The following is an 18,164-nucleotide window of genomic DNA, read 5'->3' as shown; positions in this document are numbered from 1 at the left end:
AAAGGACATCAAATAACAATATGCCTTTATTGTGATGTAATAACAATTGCATTGTAACATCAAAAATATAGGGGGAAAATGCAGGAATGTGAAAGTCCTCTATACTGCATCAAACAAATGAATGACACTGGCACATTAAGGTGTGTCTTGATTTATTTAGCTTATGACATTGTGCTGTGGATACATTTATTTCCATAGATTGAAAAAAAAAAATGTATTTTTAATGGATATTTGATTTTAGCACCATGTTTCTATATGACACCATGTCCCGCACACATGATCACATTTCCATGCTCAGCGAACCATGAAATCTGGATCAAAACCTTAATTTGGCATATCTTCACATAAGTTTGCATCATAATGAACATGAGAACCAAGTTTCTAGATGAGGCGACGACTACAACTTCATGGTAAACTACCGTAAACCGAAACTTCAACCTGATATGAGAAAAACAAACCAACAGATGAACATACACACAAGAAATCATTATGCCCCTGTTATTGTAGGCAGAGCATAAAAATAAGAACTGAATAATGTGTTCTAGGAAAGAATTTAGCCATTAGTACACTTTATTTATTAATTAGCCCAAGTTTTCTGATCTTTAAAGTTAATTATTGTCAGTGGCATCTTCCATCAAAATATCAACCTCTTCAAGTGGGATCTGTAGTCTGATTTCTTTCTCCGTCATCAAGTCCACAATCTCTTCTATTTTATCTTTGGTAAACAGTGACACAGCATCTAAATATAAGGCCTAGAAAAAAAGATATAATAAAGTTAAATAATTAGACATAATGCCTTGGTGGTCTTGTGGTAGCGTGTTTGCCTTGAGTGTGAGAGGTCGTGGGTTCAAACCACTGCCGGGTCAAACCGAAGACATTAAAATTGGTATTTGCTGCTTCTCCACTAAGCATGCGGCATTAAGGAGTAAGAGCAAACACTGGTCTGCTCGAAGTCAGAATAATGTGTCAGGGTAAGGTGACATACATGTATCTTCCTGCATACTGTTACCTGGTGAACTAGCAAATTAAAAATCTGACTCAGCATGTCGATCAATTACAAAGCAGGGTTCTGGTCCTGAATATGCATATTAATTTGCTGCTGGACATTAAGCAGCCATCCATCATCAGGTTTACACAATATTTTTAAGAACGCTCAATATGAACAATAAAATAATGTAAACCAACTAATTCCCGCAAGTCAACAGTTAATGCGACTATATGTTAAACATGACCTTCCTTTATATAAAAACATCAAGAAAATAAATTGCTGCGAGTTAGCTAGTAATTATAAGAGCTAAACATAAAATGTAGTTTATTGCTATTTTGTGTATTTTTCCTCTGATCTTTTTCATATCATGCTACTCCCTTGAAATAGAAATTTTCCTCAGAAACTAGGGGCACATATGCTGTTGTCAATGTAAACATCAACCAAGTCATACATGTCATATGCAAATTAGCGATAAACAGATTATAAATGGTTGTTGAAACTGGAGGATGTTTCTTGGTCACATCTCATCTCAGGGTTGTTGTCCGTTGATGAGATTGTAGCTGAGAAACACCCTCTTGAAAAACCATCGATAATCTATAAATACGTGAAAATAAGTTGATTTTGCAGTACATGGTTGTTAGCTACGAAGCATAATAATAAGTGTGTTTTGGGTATTTCTTTGATGAATATATACATTAGCGGCAATAAGTGAAATCAGGTATTAAGCTTAAATCCTAGGCAATAAGCTAACGCATAGGCATTAAGTTATTGCCTGAAATTTTAAGGCTTTAAGCTTATTTCCTAAAATCTGATGATGCTTATTCAACCTATTGCCAAACATCATTTCAGGCAATAACTTAACTTGGGGGTTTTTGTTTATCTTCCAAATACATGTACATTCGTTGAAATATTCTTGATGAGTAATATCTAAAAAAATTATATTCCAAAAGTTAATATAAACTGATTTAAAGGATCTTCAAATTTTAGTATTTTTTGTATTCAAAACAGAGCTTACTCGTATTTCTTTGTGGTATTGCTCTTCAATGGTAGAGCTGGTTTGAGCTGGTCAAAAATAGACAACTGAAGATATGAAATTTTGCAAGTCACATTAACTTTCCATCAGTTTTATTGGATATGTAATTTTCTTAAATACCCATCTTGTCTTTTCACTTCTTAATCCAGATTATTAGCATTTAAGCAACAACAAATTTCTTGAATCGTTGCGGAATATAAATTTGAATCAGGGAAAACAAAGATCATATATACCCAAGGCAAAAGTACAATCATCATTTGGCAAAGATTAAACTTTCAAAATTAGAAATAAATCAGCTATAGACTATTACAATTTAAAGGGGCATTAGCTTCGAGTTATATATAAAAAAAATAATATATGATTTTTTTTGTTCAATCATTAATGAATGTGAAATAGTGAAATAATAATTCACTTTTAGCAGCCAGTTTGATTCAATTTTGTCAAAATACCGGTAAGCTAAGAAACATCACTGATGAATTATTCACTTGCAAGTGAATAATTCTATCTCATTGAATCCGTATTCATGTGACCTTCAATTTAACCCCTTAGCTAGAGATGGGTTACGTATGAATTATGTGTGTTCAGTTATTAAAAGGAAAAGAATGTCAACATTGAAAGTGAAACAAGGGTAAATAGTTATCAAAAGTACCAGGCTTATAATTTGATGTGCCAGACTCGCGTTTCGTCTACATAAGACTCATCGTAAACCATTTAATTGACTGATTCAATCCACAAAAACTCATTCTTATACAGGTAAAAACGATGATTAACATATATTTTTATTCTATAATATGAAATCAAACAGACCTAGAAAAATCCAATTGCACGAGTTCGCTATCTATTTATATCTATATTTATGTTTATATTGGGTTATATGACCGTCGGCAGTCTTCAGAAGTCACCTCGATAGTTAATTAGATGGCGTCTTAACTCAAATACACACGAAATGCTGATCCATATTATCGAGCCATGCATTGTTAATTGTTTATTTTGTACTTTTTATAATTTGGATATACCTTTTAGTATGTTATAAATCATATATAAGAATTTGAGTCAAATCGGTGAACATGAATTTGACAGCTAATGCCCCTTTAAAATGGTATGACATTTTTTACCATTGAAGGTTTGAAAGACTGGTAACTAAAGTAAAAGAGAATGATGATGGAAATTTCAAAGTTTATGTTTTTCTAGAGGAACTCTATGGTATTTTGGGAAAAACACATACAGACATATGTGAAAGCGGTCTATTATCATTATAGACTGTAGAATTAAACAACCTAATAATGGCTTTGCAAACATTTTCCATGATTTCATTGTACTATTTCTTCCATTTTGTGTAAATTGTAAAATGATAAATTGTGCATAGGGAAGGGAGTAGGGAGTAATAGAAAAACCTGATTTATTCAAAAATTTTACAGTAGAGGACAGGTTGATTTAATTGATTTCCAATCAAAGTAAGATGGAAACTAATTTCTCATGGTGTACCAAGATCACTTAATATATAATTTTTTTTTATATTACTAGAGCTTTTACGTCAAAAAGTGCTTCAAAGGTGGCTTCTAATTTAGTTTATGTTTTCACAATATTTGGTGTGCCATATAAACAGCAAAGTGACAAAGGTTGTGAATTTACAGCTAACGTTATATCTGAATTAATGCCAATGTGGCCATAACAAGTTACTGTTCACGGGAAGCCAATACATCTCCAATCACAGGGTAGTATGTTGAGTGGTTAAACGGAAATATTCATGACATGCTCACTGCATGGATGAGGATCAACGAATTAACAGTGGTCAATTAAAACTGTGAAATAGTCTGTGCCATAGCTCCACACTAATTGGTAACAAATAAATTTCAATCCATTTTTTTATCAATATAAAAATAAGGAGATGTAGTATGATTGCCAATGAGACAACTATCCATCAAGTTTGCATATATTTTAAGAGGTTTATTCAATGAGTTTTAACATCAATATTTAACTTATGATTTTATTTCATGTAATTGACATTCAAAGTTCAGTTCTTATTATTTTATTATGTACAAAATGTATTTTGAATACATTTCTTTTTATTTACTTTCATTTTCATTTTAGGCATTAACATTAATGCCTGGACATAATTTTCAGGATTTAAGAGTAATGCCTAACATTATTTAAGCAATAAACTTACTGCCTAGGCTTTAGCTTATTGCCTAGGATTTAAGCTTAATGCCTAATTTCACTTATTGCCGTTAACATATATAAGTCACATCTTATCTTTTTGACTAATCCCAAATAACGTGTTTCTTTAACCATGAAAATTGGACCAATGAATAAAAGTATTTAACAGTAAGTTAATTTTCAGGCTGATAAAGAAACTAACCTTTGACCAAGGACATGACTGAAGAGCTCTGTAGAATATACCCTTTGCTCGAGTAAGGTTACCAAACTGTACCTAATAATATGATAATATAAAAAAATAAATATCATCCAATACTATTTTTAGCAATCGTCAAGACCAATTATTATTATAATAATATAATATTGTAATTCCCCATGTCTGTATCATTCAGCTAATCCCCATTTTAAAGGAGTAGAGCCAGTAACTTAAATAAACAGTCCTTGTTGAAGGCTGTACTTTGACCTATAATTGTTAACTTTTTATACTTTGTGACTTGGATGGAGAGTTGTCTCATTGGCACTCACACCACATCTTCTTATTCATACTGGAAGAATTTCAATTGTTTGAGTAAATCTGATGTGTATGTATTGCTGAATATATTATTTATGAAAGTGTAATGAGAAAAAATATATATCTTCATATATTATAAATATATAAGCCTGAAATAGAAAGATTTTGTCACCTGTCCATTTTTCCATCTTATTTCATGATTTTATATGTAGTTTAACACCTTGCCCATTGAAATGTTGGTTGAAAAAATAAAGAAGATGTGGTATGAGTGCCAATGAGACAACTATCCATCCAAGTCACAATGTGTAAAAAGTAAACAATTATAGGTCAAAGTAGGGTCTTCAACACGGAGCCTTGGCTCACACCGAACAGCAAGCTATAAAGAATATTTTACAACAAAATTTTTGGGCGAGGGGTCAGGCATCATTGTTAATTTTTCAGAAAACTGACATAAATTTTGCAAAATTATGCAAAAAAACAGGTTTTTAACGTAATTCACCCACCATTAGGACGTTACAAACACATCACTAATGACGCAAATAAAACACATATTTTCATCTAATTTTCACAACACTATTGCATTTAAATTTTTCAGAATTTTAGGGTTAAAAATATGAGTAAGTGAACCAACTACTTTACATATCTGTGTATAATTAATGCTGTAAAAAAATGAAAGATATTTAGTCAGACCCATGGTATTTGATGATGTCATAATGTTTAGACACAGTGATCATGGTGATATTAAGTTTGATCCAAAGTTATCTTGGTTAGCTCACTAAAAGATACGACAAGAAATATGGAAGAAGAAAAACACTTGAAAGAAAAATTGATATAAACAAGATACATGAATAAGCTTTAAAGCATATATTGTGGTCAGTATTGGTTCCTAAACAAACTAAGAAATTTTTTATCTTTTAAGCTGTAATCACTAGCCACAGAAGCAATATATTGTTACCTAGGGCTGATATTTACAATATCTATATTTATCCATGACACAAAATCAGTACATGCACAGCAAATAACACAAAAAGTAAAGGAACAGCGCTTTTATTGCTGTTCTTCATCTCAAAGTCACATTGAGGCCTTCAACACAAAGCAAAATAACTTTCATCTCACTGCAAGTTTAAGACACCCCCTAGCACCAGAATGATTTAAACTTGATATTCTATATCCCTAATGCCATTCATCAAAGATTTTCAAAAAATCCAAGCCAGGTATTCCGAGATTTATGTTCCCCCAACTGGTAATCATACTCTAGGTAGATTTATAAAGTATCAAAATCATATAATATGCTGTTAAATTCAAATGTAAAACGTCAAGGCTTGCCAGACAAAGCTCTTTAAGCATCTCTATTTGGTTAAATTTGAATGATCATATGACTTTAATGAATAAACTAAAGAATCAATGATGTATAAATATAAATACCTCAGAATGGAGGTAAAGCCTCCACAACAAAGGACACTGACTGACAGATGTATTTCCTAGCGCCCTCTCTAGGTATGATCTGATACGATTGATCAAGCCACCTGCAGATGACACAGTTACCTCCCCTGTCAAATTAAAATGTCATTAATATCATGTGTTTTATGGTTCAAGTTTATCAATGTTTTCATTTTGATATATTCATTTGATTACTGCAATTTTGGTAATTCCTTTAATTCTAAAGTTAAGAAAGTTTTGTTTTCCTAAGCTTTTAAATGTGCAGATCTATTTTTTATAGTTTAAATTCAGAATTTGTAGAGCTATTAAAACAAAAAAAGAGCATTTTATTTTCATATACATGTAGTATGCGTAATTTAACAAAACTGATGCATTATAAATACACTTGTTTACTGGTACTACTAATAACATTATTAATTTGTTGAACTTCCCACTCCTATGCTAGATGTGGTAATACCTGGAGAACCACAACCTTTGGCAGGAAAACTGACTATCCTAGTCAATTAAGATTGGGTTCGAGCGCACTTGCTACATACAATGTCCAATGATGTATGTTGAGATTACATTCTGACTGAAGTACAACCCAGTGTCCACACTTGTAAGTAAAGCATAAACAGAGGGTCTGTATTTTAATCAGATCATAACATGTAAAAATCACGTACCTGTATATAACTGTTTATCTATAGCAGACTGTCTACACAATATAGAATACACAGCAAATATCACAGGAATCGGTGAATCAACGGATCTAATGGTATGGCTGAAATATCTGTCTAGTCTGCCAGAAATGTACATTTTTAATTCGATGTCAATAAAAACTTGTAAAAAATATGGATTCCCTGGGAAAATTTTCATTGCATGTTGTACAATCTGCCGTAAAGTTGACAATGGTGTAATATTTACAGCCATATGGTGTTTTGATAATATAATGGAAAAGTCGAAGAGGTCTTCCATCACATTTTTTATTTTTTCATCTATGTTCTCTTCAATTTCATCAACTTTTAGGAATTCCTGTAGATGATTCACTGCATCTTCTAGCACTGCTGAAGCCAATTCTATCTCATGCTTTCCAAAACTATATTCGAACAATGACAGCAGTTTAAAAGTATCACTGATGTATTTAAGCTCACTTTTTGACAGATCTTGCACCTTGTCAGTTGTCAGATTTTCCATACTGTTATCACATAAACTTTCCAATTTTTTCCTCGATCGCAGAACAGAAATGGCAGATATGTCCACAGCAGATTTTTCATATTTTGTATCTTCAATAAAACATACTAAAACATGTTGTGCCTTACCAAGATCACATGGTAATGTAGCCTCTTTTTCACCTGAGCTTATTCCTAAATATAGTTCTGTAAGCATGCGGTACAGTTTTATTTTACTATGTTTCTGTGTATTATCAGTAACCAGAGACAAAGCAGTCTCTATGACAGCAATAGCCTCACTATGGCAACCACATTTGCATAAAATATCACAATAAGCACCCCATACACATAAATTACTTCTGCAGTGCTCTTCTTTTAGCATGCCTTTGACAAATTTCTTAAATCTATTTATTTTCTTACTTTCATTTTGACATAACTGAAAGTGAAAGTACATTTTGTGTAAAATAAATGTCGTTTTATTTTCACCATCAAATTTATCTATCATTTGATCCAAAAAACACTTAATAATTTCTTGCTTCATATCAGACTTAGCCATGTAATCTTGAACAAGGATTATTTCTGTATTATTTATGATTCTTTGTAAGTTATCAATTGAACACGGAGGTAAAACAGTTTGGCTTTCAACACCAACATTTAGAAATTGGAGGAAAGATGTCACCAATTGGAAATGCAGCGACGATGGGAAAACCATCAGTATGCTGTTGATGTCATCAAACAAGACCAGACGATCCAAGTCCTCACAGTCCTCTTCAGTCTCATTCTTAGATAAATCTGGTCTCCATGGTAACCAGTGAGCTGACTGTCTCTCTATTTCTATTTCCTTCCAAATTTTCCACTTTAGTTGTTCTTTTTTCACAATATCTTGTTCAATGGCATCCAAATTTTCTGAAGCAGACAAATAATATTACAAATTATCCTGTTTTCTGCAAATAAATATGTCACATGTAAGTATTTCTAGAACAGCAAATATGTTTCATATTGTGTAAAGGCTGATATTTTACATTATCCAAAGTTAATTCAGAATTTAATGCCTGCATTTATTAATATAAAAATAAGGAGATCTATGCTTTTACAATGATTGCCTATGAGACAAATATCCACCTGAGTTCCAAATGAATTGTAATGTATTTATTTTTGACAACCAATGATAATGCCAAATTTATAACTGTGGATCTTGATCAACAACTTCAATGTGCATAAAATGTTTGAAGCAAATACTGTAAATTCAGAAATTATTGAGTGCATTTATTATTGCGATTATAGAAGAATGGACAAAATTGTGAGATAAATTATTGCGATTTCAGAAAAAATATGCGTACATACATGTATATTTGTATTGGATTTCAGAATGTGAGTTCTTGTTATTGCAATACTCACCAAGTCACATTATTCTCATAAATAAAAACCTCGCAATAATTTCTGAATTTACAGTTACAATCAATCAATCAATGAACAATAATGCCAGAATATTTTTGCAAAATTTCATATTTGAGTTATTCAGAATGAACTAGACATGGTTTCCTATAATTGCTTACATCCACTTCATTTGAACTTTGGTGGATAAATGAAGTTGTCTCAGTGGCAATCATACCTGGCTCATCTCCATATTTTTGTAATGATGCACCAGGCATAAAGAATAATGATAAGTAATGTTATTTCATGATTATTCAACATTATACTTGTAACAAATTATTTAAAACAAGAATGTGTCCATAGTACACAGATGCCCCACTTGCACTATCATTTTCTATGTTAAGTAGACCGTGAAATTGGAGTCAAAACTCTAATTTGGCATTAAAATTTGAAAGATCATATCATAGGGAACATGTGTACCAAATTTCAAGTTGACTGGACTTCAACTTCATCAAAAACTTCTTTGACCAAAAACTTTAACCAAAAACTTTAATCTGAAGCGGGACAGACAGACGGATGCACAGACCTTAAAACATAATGCCCCTAGGTGGGGCATAAAAAAAAGAAAATCAATTGCTTCCATAAACAATTGTAATACTTAACCTGTACAATAGAAGAATGTCAGTTAATACCCTCACATCAAAATTATCTAAGAAACATTTTCATCAAAAAGCAAATTTAGCCGTTATAAATATTCTTACTATTTTCTGTAGCCTGTAATTCAGGTACTACCACTTTATTTGTGTACCAGTAACTCCAACCTTTGGCTCCACTTTCCCCACTTCTCGCCACTCCACTGTCCCAGAAACTTTCAAACAGGTACATGCTTTCTTTATACATGCCTGTGACTGCAGATGGACAAAACAAGTTATACTCTATCTGGGCCTGGAAACTGGCCACAGCTTTCTCTATCTGGCCAGCTTGCTTGAGGAAGTAACAATATTGTACAAACACATCTGAAACAAAATTTGATTAAATGTTAAAATTCATTACAAGATAGTCTGTTTTCACTAGCTGTATCTATCTTACTTTTGTATTAAAATTTATTCATGTAAATTGTATGGTTTCATTGTAGTTTCTTGCTACTGAATGTTAAGCAACCAACAATCAATCATCATTCACAGTTTCAAAGTTGTTTTTCTTTGTTTTAAATCTTTTAGCCCCCCCCCCCCCCCCCACTAGGCAAAGGGGACATTCAGGTTTATCCTTGTCAGTCTGTACATGAGTATGTACAAGCGTACTGAAATTGGTTTCTCTAACTTAAGTTTACCAAAATTGTAATAAAACTTTAATACACAATGCTTATTACTACCAACATGACCAAACAGTTGAAGAAATAATAAAATTGAAGGTTTCTTCCATAGACATTTTTTTACTTATGTAAGAAAAAAACTATATACAAATGTATGTCTGTTTACTGCCTCCTGCCAAATAAAATAGGGAAGGTAGGTGAGAATTTAAAACTTTTTTTTTTATTTTAGTCTATCTTATCAACCATGTCAACAAAATCGAGAACAAAATAAATCATGTAAATTGTCTTCTGGAAGTACAAATCCCTCATACACTACACATTTGGTTATTTGTGGCTGCACAATGGGACTTTTGCCATTTCTAATACAGATTGGACAATTTAAGTCAGAGGAAATATGATTCCTAGTCTACCCCAATGACACAAAACACTTTAAAAAAAATAATTGGCAATGTAATATTAAACTGTTTCAAGGTTAGCGATTGAACATATGGTCTGCTTGAAGCAGGAAGCAGACAAATATTTCATTAGGCCTTAAAGTATTCCTAGTATTTTATGGGCTAAATGTTGGTATCACCAATTTCTTCTACATGTACATTACACTTATTAGTTTATAGAATATTTCCTACCTAAAACTTCCCGATGAAGGTTTTTGTTGATAGTATGAGTGTGTAATTTACCATCCATATATCCATGCAATTTATTAAAACAGTCATGGTAAACTTTACAAACTTTTGACACTGTAAATTTGGATACACAACTCTGATGAAAAAGTAAATACTGTTGCCATAGCAACATATTTGTTGGGTGAATGAACAGTAATTGCTCCATTTCCTTGGAAACAATATCAGGTGACATTGTTCCCTTACACAAATCTAAATATTTCATTTTAAGTTGAATGCATGCTGGATTAGCTTCCATGGCTTTCTTAATAATAGAAATCTTCTTTTCTAAGATGTTATTTTCTGTAACTTTTCTGTTGCTTGAATCTTCTAAAACCACTTTATCTTGAAAATCTACAAATTCTAGCCATAGATCAACATCTTTCGGATTCTCTCTAGTTTTTCTGTTGAATTCTGCTATAGTTTTGTACAAAATGGCATTCTCTTCAGTAATATCAGGTTCATCATTTACACTTTCCTTTCCTTTTCCTTGAATATATAAAGATGTGGCATTATCCAATAAGCGTTCACGAATGTCACTAGTTTTATTAAGTACTGAAGTGTCTTTCACACTGATGACCTCTGTGTGGTCAGCTCTTATTTGACCTTTAGGTAATAACTTTTGCAATGGGATACTAAGACAAAGTTTACGACTTTCTTTGCTACAGTATCTATTAAAATCTGTCTTCTTCGATTGTTTGTTTTCTTTCATCACCACCTTATGTGCAAATGATGATCCAATACAATCATGCAGGTTTCCATGGTATTTGGCCACATGACCTTTATACAGAGAACCATAATTCCATGTATTAATGTCTGACTTCCTGTCTATTCTATAAGCATCTTTAGATTCTAAATCTGGAATTTCTTCAATAAACACCTTGTTTCCCTTAAATAAAACTTCTCTGAAAAAAAGAGATATGTATTTTATCCCTTTTAACAAAAATTCCTAAACATGTGGTATGATTGCCAATGAGAAAACTATCCACTAAAGTTCAAAAGAAGTGGATATATATACTAGCATGTTATACTAGGTAAATTAATCATGACTATTTTTTGCAAGATTTTAAGGGTTCTAATGAAACTAAAAAATTTCATTTGGAAATGCCATATGCACCAATACAGGAATTTGAGACTTTCCTTCAATAATAAAAAAATCTAGATTATCAGGATGTCAAAATTACCTTCACCTGAGGAATGATAAAAGGACTCTACAAGTCCATTCAAAGTTATGGACACTTCCTATGACTACATACTCAATAACTAGATGAGCTAACTCCTAAAGTAAAAGAGACAAAGGTAACTGTAACAACGATTTTACTATCCACCTATCTAACAAGCAAATATAAATTCATGAACACACTGTACTCAGGTAGAAAAGCTGTAAATACAGTAAATGGGCTATTTTACAGATTTTTGTAAAATTTTGCATACAACTTTGGCTTTTAGACCATAACTGAAAATCGAAAAAATAAATGCATTTATCTATTTTATTTTCAGAAATATTACTGATAGAATTCTTTCAAAAAAGGTGAACATTTGTATAGAAAGCATGTAAATTCGACAATAAACGTTCTTAAATTTGTATTAAAATCATCAAATGTTGCTTTAAATACCTGATAATGTTGACTGTAGGAATTTCTCTTTCAGGTGATTTCACCTTTGTTTTTTTCTTTTTCTTTTTATGTTTATGTTTCTCTTTCTTTTTCTTTTTGTGATATTCATGTACTGGGGATTCTGAAATTGAAATGAATAAAATTGAAATAAACCTTGTATGAATTGCATACCTACAAAATATGTATGAAGCTTTTCCTGAAATCACAATAGTTAAATCTTGCATTTTTGTTCATGAATTTTAAATGTCGAAATAATGAATGCATGCAAAAATTCATGAATTTACAGTACTTAGACCACTCAGCCACCAAGGTTCCTGTATCCTCTTTCATAAAAGGAAGTCTTTTCTATGTATACTACTGGTTATGATGGTTTGCAATTATATGTACTGGTAAATGGATGTATAATCGTTACACATTAGTTAATTATTCAACTAAGCATTGAAAGAACAAAATTACAACGATGATAATTTAAATGTGACTGGCAATCTTTTTCTACTGATTCCTCAAAAACTCTTACCTGAAGATGATCTATCTGTAATCTTCCCAACATCATCATGATCATCTTCATTTCTGAAGAAAAAATAAAATGATATTTTCAATTCATTTATTAACAAATAGAACTGTGAGCTTTTCACTGCTCCCTTATGATACAGCCACTAAAAGTATTCATTCAGGAAGTTTAAGAGCAATGCATGCAAAAATGCATCACACGGTTAAGCATTAAATTGAGAATGGAAATGGGGAATATGTCAAAGAGACAACAACCAGACCAAAGAGCAGACAACAGCCAAAGGCCACCAATGGGTCTTCAATGCAGCGAGAAAATCCCACACCCGGAGGTGGTCCTCAGCTGGCCCCTAAATAAAATTGTGTGCTAGTTCAGTGAAAATGGACGTCACACTAAACTCCAAAACATATAAATGAACTAAAATTAAAAAACATACAAGACTAACAAAGGCTCCTGACTTGGGACAGGCGCAAAAATGCGGCACATGACAGCTGACAATTTTTATGAAGCTGATTTATCTGCTTCAATAACAAATGATTGAACACAAGGTGCATGTGAGTCTTTCACTATCTTCATTCACAAACGACTACAAATAAGTCAAAGTTTTACTAAAATTTTAATGTATAGTTGAAATCTATGTGTTGTGACTTTTCATTTAAACGTCTAACTTCCATATGATTTCATTTAATGGCAGCATTTTTTTTTTTTAATATGACATTTTCATTAAAAAAATTTGTGAGGGTTCTGTTGAACACAGTGTCTAGCCTACTTTTGCTGTTGTCTATGTTTTCAGTGTGATAGGGGAATGCACATAATAGATTTACAGTTAATGAAATAAAACGTTTGAAATGTATGAAAAAAGTTATGCTTGTAAAAATGGGGAAAAAATTATTAAAATTTTTCCTCTAGATACTATCTTTTGATTGTAAAAAGCTTAAGCTACTGTCCAAGTTTGGTAAAAATCCAGGATGGTTTATGAATCTAATAAATGTTTTTAAAACTTTAACTGCAGACTGTATGTAATGTTAACTAGACGAATAAATTGCTTTGCCGAGCGCAGCTGGATACGACCGCAACGGTCCAACCGCAGAGTTCCAACCTTGAACAGTTGAGGCATAAATGGACACAATATTTGCGCTTGATACAGGTCTGAACTTGGATTGTAATTAAATATTTGACATATAATAGGTTTCTGACACAGAATAACTGTAGTCAAAGAACTTAGAATTGGTTAAATGATTTGAACAATTTTTTGCTTTTGTGCAATACACTATGCTGTTGCAAATTGACCACTCCCCTTTTTTTGCTTTTGTGCATTACACTATCATGTTGCGTTTAGAGCAATTGCCCCCAAACTCAAACCCAGCGTTCCCTTTGTGATATGGAACCTTGTAGTACAATTTCAGAAAGATCCATACACTTACACACAAGTTATTGTCCTGAAACTAGAAAAAGGCTTGTTTTTTGCCCCTTTTTTGCCCCTAATTCCTAATAATTTGAGGCAATTACCCCCAAAATCAATCCAAGCCTTCCCTTTGTGGTATGGTACCTTGCAGTACAATTTCAGAGAGATCCATACACTTGAACACAAGTTATTGTCTGGAAACTAGAAGAATGCTTATTTTTAGCCCCTTTTTGGCCCCTTATTCCTAAACTTTTTGGGCAATTATCCCCAAAATCAATCCCAGCATTTCCTATGTGATATGGAACCTTGTGGTACAATGTCAGAGAGATCCATACACTAACACACAAGTTATTGTCTGGAAGTTACAAAAATGCTTATTTTTGGCCCCTAATTCCTTAACTGTTGGTACCATAACCGGGAATAACCCCCAAAATCAATCCCAACGTCATACCAATATACGACCGCAAAAATTTTTTTGCGGTCGTATAAAAATATCTTTTAAAGACTATCTCTGTCAATCATTATGTACCGGTAGCTTTATTCAACAAGTTTATGGAATAAGATATAAACTATTGGATTGTTTTTGTTGACTTTTGACAATATATTGTGGATTAATTATTATTCGTTGGGGACCAATTTTCATGGATTTTGTAATTATAGACTTACTACGAAGTGAATGTTCAACAAAGTATAAATTTGATTTGTATTTGTATGGGAACTTTAGCAATACCACTAAAAATCAAGTATCCTGGAAAATACAATTTTTCTTCAATCCTTTGAAAAATATTTGTACCCACTAAAATATAGGAATCCACATGAAGATATAAATAATAAATGTGACCTGAAATTTATTACACCTATAAAATACAAGTATGATATTCTGTTATCAATTTACCCAGTTGGCTGTTGATTAATTTGACCTGCTAACTCCGATTGAAAACTTCCAAGAGATAACCAATCCAAACTCTCTGCAAATGAAAGTAAAAAACACAATTATTTTTATCATTTCTATTATGGTTTTGAAGACAAAAAACAAAATGGCTGGAATTGCATGGTCATAAATAATAATTTAAGGGAAATAACTCCTTACAGAAGTCAATTAATGGTTTCAGTCATATAAATATTTTTGTAATTCTTGTATTGCTGATAATTTTGTGTATAGTATTTGTTCATATAACATGTATAGTGAGTCCTCTTATAATTTTGAAAAAATATAGACCATGTAGACAGTGGGTAGATCTTGATTTTTTGTTATATTATAATTTGATGAGGAAAATACAGTATATATATGTGTATATAGAATAGAATAGAATATTTTTATTTCCCAAATTACAGGGCCCATAAAGGGCATAAAATCAGTTACAATTGATTGTCATAATTGATAATAACAAAAATAAACATCACAGTGTACATGTAAATATATATTTAGTATATTAGCATTGGTCAGAATCAGAGCCAACAACAATATATACATGATATATGAATGCACAATTAATTAATAAAATTACATTATATGCATTCATTCTCAAATTATTTACAAGACTTAGTATCAATATTCAGACCTGATCTCCTCAATTCAAAGCACTCTCCAATATAACAGCCCATTTTTTCCATAAGAGATACATTTTCTTGTGTCAAGAGCTATACAAATTTGGAAGATGTATATATATTTACAAACACATAATACATAATTCATAAACATGATAAATCTGGCAATAAAAACTTATGAATATGCCAAATTAAAACTATTTATATGAAAAGAGAGATATATTTGAAAGAAAAGTATTTAAATATAAAAAGGAGAGGAAGGCTTCCAGTTAAAGACTGACACATGGGCTGTTAAGGATTATGTAACTGTTTGTTGATTCAACATGTTCAATGCTAAACATATAAAGAAATTTTATAAAAAATCCACACGCTTTCCTCTTGAGTCTTGTACACTTACAAATGTATAAATGACAATTATGTACTCAATAGACAAATGATAGATAGTGGATAACTGCATGCAGTGCTAGTAATGATTTTCCTAAAAAAAGTTTTTTAATAAAAATATTAGCTATTAAAAACAAGTACACCTGTCCTAAGTCAAGAGCCTGTTGTTCAGTGGTTGTTGTTTGTTGGTGTGGTTCATAACATACCTGTCAACCTATGACAATGAAAATGCAGGTGATGACCTGCATAGAAGAATGAAATCTCAGGTCATAACGCGTACGAACTTTTTAGAGCTGAATTTCAGTATTATGGGGACATTTCTTATAATTTATATCAAAGTTTCCAAAACATGTCCACAGAGTTAAGTAATTTAAAATTGTACATATTATTATTTCATTGCACCTGGAGGCCATGGAAAGATTTGTGATATATTGCCTTAATTCCTGTTCATATTCATTCCATGATATACTATGTGCCAATTTGTGTTTTCTTTTCATACAGTTGTGCAGCATTAAATCATTAAAACCCATATTTGATGATATTAGAGAATAATAAAAAAAGTTAAACAATTAAAGGAGGTATAGATGAAAAAAGTAATTTTCAAAATTTTTTTTTTTAATTGTTCTAAGGTCAATGAAGGTAGAACAATAGTCAAAGTGATATGTTTATGCATTCAATTCATTTTAGATTTAATCTTTTTACAGATAAAAACATAAGTTTAAGGAGTATATTGTATATGGGCAAAAAAGGGCAAGTAACTCAAGTTGTTTTTAAAACAACTTTGAAATACACAAATTATTTACGACCTTAAAGCTAAGGTAATTGGTGTTAATTAACATTGTGTTTGACACCAAAGCTGGATGTCAAGTGAAGCCATGCACTGAAATGGGTCAGTTGAGCTGAGTTTACACAGCTAGTTGAACTTCTTGTCCAGGAAGAATTACGAATTTGCCGGTATTTCATTGTAATCACTTTATATCTAATCAGTCTGAAGGCTAAGGAATCCGGTTGAAAACGTGTTATTTTTCGAATTCCCGGGTTATTTGGTCAATAGTAGGTGGGTTTTCCGGGTGACCCCTCAGAATTGTGAAAATCTCAGGTCACACCCGCAGGATCCGGGTCAGTTGACAGGTATGTCATAAGTGTTTCTCATTTCTCGTTTTTTATATAGATTAGACCGTTGGTTTTCCTGTTTGAATTGTTTTACACTAGTCTTTTTGGGGCCCTTTATAGCTTGCTGTTCGGTGTGAGCCAAGGCTCCGTGTTGAAGGCCGTACTTTGACCTATAATTGTTTACTTTTTACACATTGTTACTTGGATGGATAGTTGTCTCATTTAGTCATTGGCACTCATACCACATCTTATTTATATAAATATGGACCTTTTCAAGTACACCTTCTAGGGTGCACTCAACTTTTGTGACAAGTTTTTTTGGCTTGTACAGGTTGTTTAGTGCTTTTTGTAAACAATAAAGCCTAGCACAACATGCACAAACAAGTGAGTAATCAACTCAAACTGGGTACTACAAGAAAGTACCCTGAATGCCTGATTACGTTTACTTGATTAAATTTTTTTGGCTTAAACTTAAAGGAAATTTATTGAGCTGTTTGACATCTCTCCAGATTTATTAGTCCTTAAACTAAAATCACATACGTCTGTCTTTGCTGTCATTCTCTTCTGTTTTAATTACTTTGGCAGAAGGAAACATTGAGAAATTAAAAAAAATAATACTAAAAAACGTCCAATCTGATCCAAGTCAATTTGGTTCTTGGAATTTCAGGACAGTATCTTCCGTCGCAATCAACCACTGATATGATGAAGAATTACCAATTCTAATCTTCGAAGCTGAAAACGGTTTGACGATGAAATGACATTGTGGATTTCAGAAGACTTCTGAAAATTGAAAAACTTATCCATCCATACATACACTTGATAGATATGTTGTTATTAACAATAGAGATTTAAAACAAGACCACAAACAGTAAGACAAATTAACACACATCATGAATGAAAAAAAAATGACTTTAAAAAAGAGGAAACCCTCAAAAGGGATACAAAAAGTTACCACGGCACTTATACTT

General features: G+C 32.0%; 1 protein-coding gene across 1 annotated transcript; it reads right to left on the bottom strand.

Moving 5' to 3' along the window:
* Positions 1-539: 539 nt before the first annotated feature.
* LOC127739314 (nuclear exosome regulator NRDE2-like) lies at positions 540-17,857 on the bottom strand. Its single transcript, XM_052250984.1, has 10 exons — positions 17,737-17,857; positions 15,047-15,119; positions 12,756-12,808; positions 12,239-12,359; positions 10,590-11,527; positions 9,413-9,667; positions 6,792-8,183; positions 6,115-6,239; positions 4,381-4,452; positions 540-752 (listed from the first exon to the last, which is right to left on the bottom strand). The coding sequence occupies exons 1-10, from the start codon at positions 17,789-17,791 to the stop codon at positions 609-611; spliced, it is 3,228 nt and encodes a 1,075-aa protein (XP_052106944.1). The 5' UTR covers positions 17,792-17,857; the 3' UTR covers positions 540-608.
* Positions 17,858-18,164: the final 307 nt, after the last annotated feature.

This window comes from Mytilus californianus, unplaced genomic scaffold, assembly GCF_021869535.1.
Source record: "Mytilus californianus isolate M0D057914Y unplaced genomic scaffold, xbMytCali1.0.p SCAF_4, whole genome shotgun sequence".
Taxonomy (NCBI): Eukaryota; Metazoa; Mollusca; class Bivalvia; order Mytilida; family Mytilidae; genus Mytilus; species Mytilus californianus.
Note: the sequence above shows the minus strand (reverse complement) of the source record. Positions and strands in the feature narration are given on the sequence as shown.

Bases quoted from the DNA above. Each gene is read 5' to 3' on its own strand.
- LOC127739314 (XM_052250984.1), bottom strand. From the start codon at position 17,791: ATGTTTCCTTCTGCCAAAGTAATTAAAACAGAAGAGAATGACAGCAAA. The intron at 11,528-12,238 runs GTATTTAAAGCA...TCTTTTTTTCAG, and splicing joins CCTACAGTCAACATTATCAG to AGAAGTTTTATTTAAGGGAA. The intron at 753-4,380 runs GTTAGTTTCTTT...CTTTTTTTCTAG, and splicing joins AGTCATGTCCTTGGTCAAAG to GCCTTATATTTAGATGCTGT.